Genomic DNA, 7,486 nt, shown 5'->3' on the forward strand with positions numbered 1-7,486 from the left:
TCAAATTTCAAATCAAATATTGCAATTGAAAAGCCATCCGTCAGTGACATAGGACACGCCCGAGAAAAAAATATGTATAATATTAGCCAGTGCTTTAATATGTGAAACGAGGAGATGTACTTATCGCTGGACCGATGTATCATTTACAAAAACAAAGCAAGATTAAAACCAAAATACCATACACACATACAGAACTAAACTAACAAAATAACCGAAATAAAGGTGATTTCACACCAAGAGAGGGAAGTGTCGAAATACTTCTAACAAATACCCTTTGTTCTAATTGTCTTGCGTCAGACCTCATTACCCCGTGGGAAAGCTGAAAACAGTCTTTTGTAGCTGCAAGTCCTTACAGTAGAGAAACCGCATAATTCTTCAATATGGAAAATATTTGTCCATACTTCAGAAAAACACAAGACAAACATAGAATAAAAATGTGAGTAGATATCCCTTTACTCTGAACCAGTATATCATGATCAGTTTAGTTATAACTGTTTTTAAATAGTCTTATCTTCGGCGATTGACATACATGTGAGCACGGCGTAAGTCCAATAAAAATTATAATTTATTTTAAAACATCTTGGTACAAAGTATCGAATATAATGGTCAATACTATATGTGTTTATTTATTAAAATTATTATTGTTGAACTTCCCCGGAACATTATATTTGAACCAACGAGGGAGACTCTACTAGCTAGAAATTTTGGCAGTGTACTCTGCAGGATAGAGAAATGTGTGATTAAGAGTGAAAGTTTATAGAATATAAAATCACTGAGTTTTTCTTTTAACTTAACTACTATTTTAGGAGTGCGGCTATGGAACATTTAATGTGTTGCGAGGAACGGATTCGTCCTTGTGACGTACCACTGTGCACCTTCCATGGTAACTCAGAGGAAATGGAGGTGCACGCTAAAAATTCTTTGGCCCACCACAACCTCTTGCTGGTCAAATCGCACGAAGAGTTATTGTACCAAATAAAGTTTAAGGTAATTAGTTTGTAACTTCGTTTGCTATTTTCTTCACACCACTGAGGTTACGGCTTCAACGCGAGTATATTTTCATAATTTAGCACAGGTCGCCCAAGCTCTGTATTTGTAAGATAGTATAAGAGAACGTAAATCGAAAACATAATAAAGAGTCAATGCAATCGTCTATATCATTTTCAATCATTCCTTTTCTATCCGATAGAAGCGAATTGGTCAAGGATTGAGCGAGTTGAATAGACTTTTCAAAATGAACGCTTTCCCCTGCCCTAAATAATTGGCCTCATAATAATTGATATTCAGAATCACCTATAAATACATTTTTCCGGTCTTTCAGTCAGCGGATGCTGGAAAGCGATATGTGCCTAGACCATGTGGTATGTGGTCCACCTGCTGGACCATTGACAACTTGGCTCTGCATATGAGACGCTCTCAATGCGTTTCACTGCGGAGTCCATTATTTGAGAAGATGGGCCAGGTCTGGAGGTTGATGCTCCTCCTAAATTCAAGTTTAGAGGTCCACCTCGAGCTTTTTTCATCCAAGCAACCCGTGGATGTATTATTGACGTAAGTTTTCTCAACAGATACAACCAAGCCAATAAAAAACAGATCAGTAAAGTGCGGTTGATACATGGGTGTAATAAATTATTCCTGGGGTCAATAAAATATGCCATTAACTAATACCATATGAAACAACCAATAAATAAACCTTGTTTCTGACTTTCATTACTCTCTTCAGTTTTTCTGTAGAAAATAATGTCTACGATACCATACGTGACGTCATCGAAGAGGGAGAGGCAATGGGAAGGACAATCGATATAAACAATTTGAAAAGTGTCGACATTCATGTGGCGGTTACGATTGTAAAATACCAGAAAATAAAGGTACTTGGTAAAATGGCATGTAAGCTCCTCCGCAGCCGTCACATAATTTTCGCGCCTATAGCAGCCTGGAAATACGCTTTATAAAAAAAATATTACGAATTATTATTACTATTATTATTATAACTATACATAATACATAAGTAATAAGGCGGTAATAAGTTCAAAAGTTAACTAGTATGTATTTATCATATTCTTAGACTGAGAGCAACAAGACGAGTGCTGTAAATAAAAAGTAGGTAAAGTTCAATCAAATCCAGATTCCACCCCCTTCGAACTGCTATCATTTGGAATTCCATGGATAATATGTCTTGTGCTTTATTCACAGGCGAGACAACGAAGCGGACCAGACTGGAACTGAACGTATAGAAGAATTCATCGATTCCTTAGTAAAGGAGGGGAAACTCGATAGAATTTTAAAAGAGGCAGACGCAGTGGCGAGGAAATTGCCAAAAACGTTTGGTAGGGGAGGGAATATTGGGATGGCCAGTCTGAAGGGCCTTAATGTGTCAATAAGGGAGGTGTTTGAAGCACGTATTCAAGCACCAGACACCCTCGCTGACGAAGTTGACGATATTGTCATCAAACGTTTCATGACACATGACAGAACACATCCAGATAATCTGTATAGCTTAGCTAATGATTCAAAAGACACTGGCTTGAACCTCAGATTATATGGAAATAAGAGCTCTTATATTAGTGGTTCTATCATTAAATTAATGAGTGAAAATAATATAACTTTATAGATCTATTTTAAAACAAGTGTAGTGTCAACGTGCGGCATCTAAATTGTTTATTAAGTGAACGCATGGTTTCTCAATTTGCTTATTTCCTATGTATTTTCTATAAAAAAAGCCTGACAAAGCAACATTCTAACACAAATACAACAAAACATCTTTGTACTGTTGAAAATACCGCTTCAAACAGGCATTTTATCATAGTACATCAATTTCTAACTGTTAAAAAGGGTTTTGAGTGTTAACCCAAAACGAGAATTGGGATCAAAACCCATACGAAAGTCTAGTTTTTGGCGCTTTTTGCCATTATTGCTCATTATGGAAAACAATTCCTCTTAACGTACTCCTCATGTCCACTCAGATTCGAGTAATTTTGTAGAGTGTATTTTAAGTTTTTTAAAAATTAAAATGTCCAGGCGCTGTAGGTTATGGAAGTAAGTCTATCCATGCTAAAACGTACCATTAATTCGCGACAGTATTTTTGAGTATTACTTTTTCTTTATTCATCAATTTAAATAAAGATACCATTGTGTTACAATTAATTATTTTTACAGAACATGGCTCGCTTTCTACAAAGTAAAAATATTCATTGAGGGAAAGCTATTCCGTTTTTAACTCTTACATTGTGCATAATTATTGAAGTGAATCACATATCTTAACGAGCTGTATGAAGCGGCCGGACAAAGTAGAAATACTGCCAGTTTAGAAATTGCAAAAACATTAAAGAAATTTAAGCGATAATTATTTCAAGCGTGAGTGGAACAGCTTAATTATCCTCGCAGTATCCTTCAAAACATTTATGTTGCTAGCTGGTATCTATACTTTTTATTCTTGGAAACAAGTACCACTAGAACAGCGACTACGCTTCGCTCATGTGAAACTGCGATATACACTCTATTGTAGAATGTTTACTTATTTATGTAGCCGCAATCAAAACTGCGTGACAGTATTTCTTATTTGTTTCTCGGCGTATTGGTAAAATAAAAAATGATAATTGTTATAAGTCAAACAGAAACAGTTGTAATGAACTTTAAAGATATCGATGAAAATAAATTAACTAGGCATTCATCATCTTTTCCGTTCCACTCTCTCCACATTCTTTCGTTCAAATAACGTTGCAATTCGTCCCGCGAAACTCCCATCCTTTGCTTTTGTTTCAACTTCAGTTGATTCCATTTGGACTCAATCGTTTGGGTGTGGACTCCAGTTGCAGGATCTACAAAATTAAGTGAGTGGTTAACCACAAGGTGGCTTGCCACTTGCAAAGGTAGATGTCTTTCCAATTGTTCGTAGGCCCCCCAGTCGTCGGTGTGTACCACGCTTCCAGGCTTTAAACACCTCTGTAATATGGGCAACAAGCATTCGCGGTTTCGTCGAAGATTGATGGTACAACTTCTCTTTTTAGCAACTGACGTCCAGAATCAGTGGGAGGATTGTAATCTTCCTCAGTGAAGTGTTTTGAGCACACTCTGGTACTTTTGTTAACCTATTATAAATCAAATGTCCTTTTAATAACAATGTAACTGTATTCAACTATTTTTATCTTCATTACAGTTTTTTAAAGATCCACAGGCAATTCGTATTGTGCATTGATATTGTTAGATTCCTATATACCTTGAAGTGTGGGCCCACATCTCTTCGTATCTTCACCAGCCATTCCTTTTTCAATTGCTCATCCCTTGCACGGCCTGGTAAGCGGTGAAACTTTAAATCAGGATGATATCGAGAATCTCCGTTACACAAGGGAACACAACAATGGTACGAAGAATTTTTCTTGGTATGTGATGGCTCGTCGGGAGTTCTAACATCTACAGCGAATATATGTAAACATGGGTTAGTCTTGACTTTAGACGTGGAATCACTCTCACAAAAAATAAACAAATCGTCCATTAAAATGCCGTCCAATTACAATCGATCACCATTCACAATCTAAACTGTTATTTTAGAGATTTTAGAAGTCCAATAATTGAAAAGAAACCAAAAAAAAGGAGAGTTTTGAAGTACATACCTTGCGAAGTCGCCATGTTTTTCAGCCGTCGAGCGGGCCGGCGGTGACAATTTTTTCGCGATAACGCGAAGAATATCGTTACTTCGAACCAAAAATCGAGTCCAAAGGAGAGAATTTAAGATTATCTTACTGTGTTTGTAGATAGGGCAAAAGGATTAAGCGTTTTGAACGATGAAACTATCGTATAAAACCACGCGTGCTTGACCTATTACAACTTTTGTTTACTGGAAGGCTTGCTCTCCAGTTTTGTGTTGCTAAGCGGTATCCAAGCACGTGACCACTAGCTGCAAAGGGCCTATTAAACTACCCACGCCATATAATAGGCTATTAAACAAAGCTGAAATGACGCCAATTAAGTTAGCGACGCGAATCATCTCTTAACTTCACCTATTGTTCTTTTGTTTATTGTGGCAGTATAAATAAGACCCATATCTGACTTTTTTCTCCACTTGACTCTGAAGATGACTTCCGCACAGGTTGTCGAAACGTCAGTCACATCAAACAGTCCTTCTAAGGATTACATCCACCCGGATGATCATAACATAAATATTATCTCTTCGAGAAATATTGTTACTTCGAAAAATATCCATTCACCTGGGTTCAGACCATTCATTGTAATACTTTAATTCTGCTAATCACTCTGAGCTTAATGCTATTGTTTTTGGTCTTTGCTTAACCCACGGCAGCAACCATCATCGCAAAACAAAAGAAATGCGTGTTATTCATTCACTTGGCACCGTTAATCCCCACGGGATGAACGAACGCTTCGCCTACATTTAAGTTTTTTTTGTTTTGTTTTTTCTTTTCTTTTTCCTTTTTTTCTCACCTATTGTTGCTTTCTATCCTTTTGTTTTCTTTCTTTTTGTTTTATGGCTTGTTTTTCTTCTTATTGGTTTGTTTTCTCTATCCTCTACTATGTAAACATCTCTCGCACTCTTACTTTCTATTGACTCCGACGAAGGACTAACGTCCGAAACGTCAGTTTCTATTTTCACTACGGTGTTCAACTTATAATTCTACGATAACTTGTACGAAAAATAAACTGCACTAGATATTGTCCACAACAAGTCTGTTTATCGTTGTTACACTTTGTTCCACTAGTCCAGCATACAAAATTCATTTTTTTCCCTTCTCTTTTTGCCGTCACTGCCACATTTATAGTTTTCATTTCACACATTCAGGATCATTACTATTTGTTTCTTAAATCAAACTAGAGGAATTTCCGGAATACTTCCTCGATTTCCAAAAAGCCTCCTCGATCGTCGATCGTCCCTCGATTAAAGCCCCCTCGATTGAATCGAGACTCGTTCTTGGGAATCGAGACATGTCGTTAGAGATCGAGACTCGTTCATGGAAATCGAGACACGTTTTGAAAATCGAGACTCGTTTTGAAAATCGAGACTCGAAGACCAGAATCCTTGAGAGATCCGGTCTAGGTATAATGTTGTATTTTTCATACCTCACTTATGTTATTATTTCTTTCTAGATAGAAATTATTTTTTTAAATGTAGTTGATTTTAAAAGTTCGCTAGACTGTAGTTTTCTTGGTAGTGATTTTGCTTTATGTTTTGTATAAATAAAAATAATCTAATGTAAATAATAAAAGTGATTTAAGTACTGCGTTAGTTGTACATCCAGAATCTGACACAATACCCTGGGGGGGGGGGGGGGGGGGGTACTCTGCCAGAATTTGGGTAGGGGTGTTCCGCTGGGATTCTGAAAGGGGTACCCTGTTTATGACAAAAAAATCAAATTTGTAAAACCCTGTTAATGACAAAAGATATAATTAATTGCACTGAGTTCCCGTTTCAATTATCATGTCATCTCGCATATCGGTTTTTTTTACGACCATAATAACCAGTTTCGGTCAATACGAAAGTAGAAACCCTGAATATGACAGGAAACTCAGGAAAAACTTGGAACTTGAGTGAAATTGCATACCCTGTTTATGACAAGAAGCTCGAAAAACCATACCCTGTTCAGCGGATCATCCCCGTATAGTCCATATGTGGGAGTATAACAGGAATTTAGGAAGAATAACAGGAATTTAGGTTCAATCGTTTTTAATTTGAAATATTTTATGTAATATTTAGTTGTTCTTACTTTTCACTTTCTCTTAAAACGAATTTTATGATTTTGTGTGCTGGGTCTATTTTGTCCCCTCTGACGACCACGATCATCAGCGTTAAAACAATAGATTGTTTTGATGTGATATCATAGTGTTATAGGGCAATTTCAAGGGTAGAAGGCTCTCCAACAATGGAAAGACATTCCTGTGACAAGAAACCCTCGTGATATGTAACTTAACCAGAATGAGTTTATTTTGTTTGGAACAGGGTGTTTAGTATGCTTTGTTGCATATCTACCATGGTTTTCTTAGTTTGTTATTGAAGAAACAGAAAACTCGCACACATGCTGTCTGCAGTTATAAAGCACGCGAGGGTTGGCAGAACATGAGAAGAAGCATGACGCATAGCAGAATGCTTCTTGACAACAGAGTTAGATAAAGCTAATGTCAAATCTTAAATTTCACGAGTTGAAGGTAATTACATCAAAGAATTAATAGACCTTCTCGGCTCTGACGCAATGTTGTCCCATTTCAGACCACGTCATTCCCTAGAGAATCATTTCTTTGTTTAAGGTTTGTGCTCGGTTGCACGAGACGACATAAATATGGATACAACTCAAACAAAGAACATAATTCTCAAGGGAATGACAGATGGTCTGAAATGCGACAACACCTGAACGCTCCAGAGCCGAAGAGGTATATTGTAGGTTCAGCTCGTGAAATTTGACATTTAATTCAAGCCTTAACAACTTCTTGCAGTCTGTGATTTACCAGTTTTTCACATGGAAAAAGAAAATATCATTTAGGC

At 36.9% G+C, this 7,486-nt stretch overlaps 2 protein-coding genes across 3 annotated transcripts; one reads left to right on the top strand and one right to left on the bottom strand.

The window, feature by feature from the left end:
* The first annotated feature begins 297 nt into the window (after positions 1 to 297).
* Positions 298 to 3,343, top strand: LOC148909471 (uncharacterized). The gene is made up of 6 exons (XM_089034633.1): positions 298 to 436; positions 807 to 987; positions 1,322 to 1,551; positions 1,724 to 1,868; positions 2,066 to 2,100; positions 2,194 to 3,343. The coding sequence occupies exons 1-6, from the start codon at positions 381 to 383 to the stop codon at positions 2,609 to 2,611; spliced, it is 1,065 nt and encodes a 354-aa protein (XP_088890759.1). The 5' UTR covers positions 298 to 380; the 3' UTR covers positions 2,612 to 3,343.
* Positions 3,344 to 3,854: 511 nt separating this feature from the next.
* Positions 3,855 to 6,023, bottom strand: LOC148909472 (peroxynitrite isomerase THAP4-like). Of its 2 annotated transcripts, XM_089034640.1 has the most exons (3): positions 4,611 to 6,023; positions 4,217 to 4,410; positions 3,855 to 4,088 (listed from the first exon to the last, which is right to left on the bottom strand). In XM_089034640.1, the coding sequence occupies exons 1-3, from the start codon at positions 4,624 to 4,626 to the stop codon at positions 3,933 to 3,935; spliced, it is 366 nt and encodes a 121-aa protein (XP_088890766.1). In that variant the 5' UTR covers positions 4,627 to 6,023; the 3' UTR covers positions 3,855 to 3,932. The 2 variants fall into 2 exon arrangements, with proteins under 2 accessions (XP_088890766.1, XP_088890765.1); XM_089034639.1 differs by having other exon boundaries at positions 4,217 to 6,023.
* Between the last annotated feature and the right edge of the window lie 1,463 nt (positions 6,024 to 7,486).

Source organism: Actinia tenebrosa, unplaced genomic scaffold (genome assembly GCF_029948245.1).
Source record: "Actinia tenebrosa isolate PJP-AT-01 unplaced genomic scaffold, QUT_ActTen_1.0 PGA_scaffold2__45_contigs__length_23673736, whole genome shotgun sequence".
Classification (NCBI taxonomy): domain Eukaryota; kingdom Metazoa; phylum Cnidaria; class Anthozoa; order Actiniaria; family Actiniidae; genus Actinia; species Actinia tenebrosa.

What these genes read in the sequence shown, in the direction of transcription:
- LOC148909471 (XM_089034633.1), top strand. Translation starts at nt 381, where the DNA reads ATGGAAAATATTTGTCCATACTTCAGAAAAACACAAGACAAACATAGA. An exon ending in GACAAACATAGAATAAAAAT is followed by an intron (nt 437 to 806) that starts GTGAGTAGATAT and finishes CTACTATTTTAG; the next exon opens with GAGTGCGGCTATGGAACATT. An exon ending in TAAAATACCAGAAAATAAAG is followed by an intron (nt 1,869 to 2,065) that starts GTACTTGGTAAA and finishes TCATATTCTTAG; the next exon opens with ACTGAGAGCAACAAGACGAG.
- LOC148909472 (XM_089034639.1), bottom strand. Translation starts at nt 4,492, where the DNA reads ATGGACGATTTGTTTATTTTTTGTGAGAGTGATTCCACGTCTAAAGTC. An exon ending in ATGTGGGCCCACACTTCAAG is followed by an intron (nt 4,089 to 4,216) that starts GTATATAGGAAT and finishes GATTTATAATAG; the next exon opens with GTTAACAAAAGTACCAGAGT.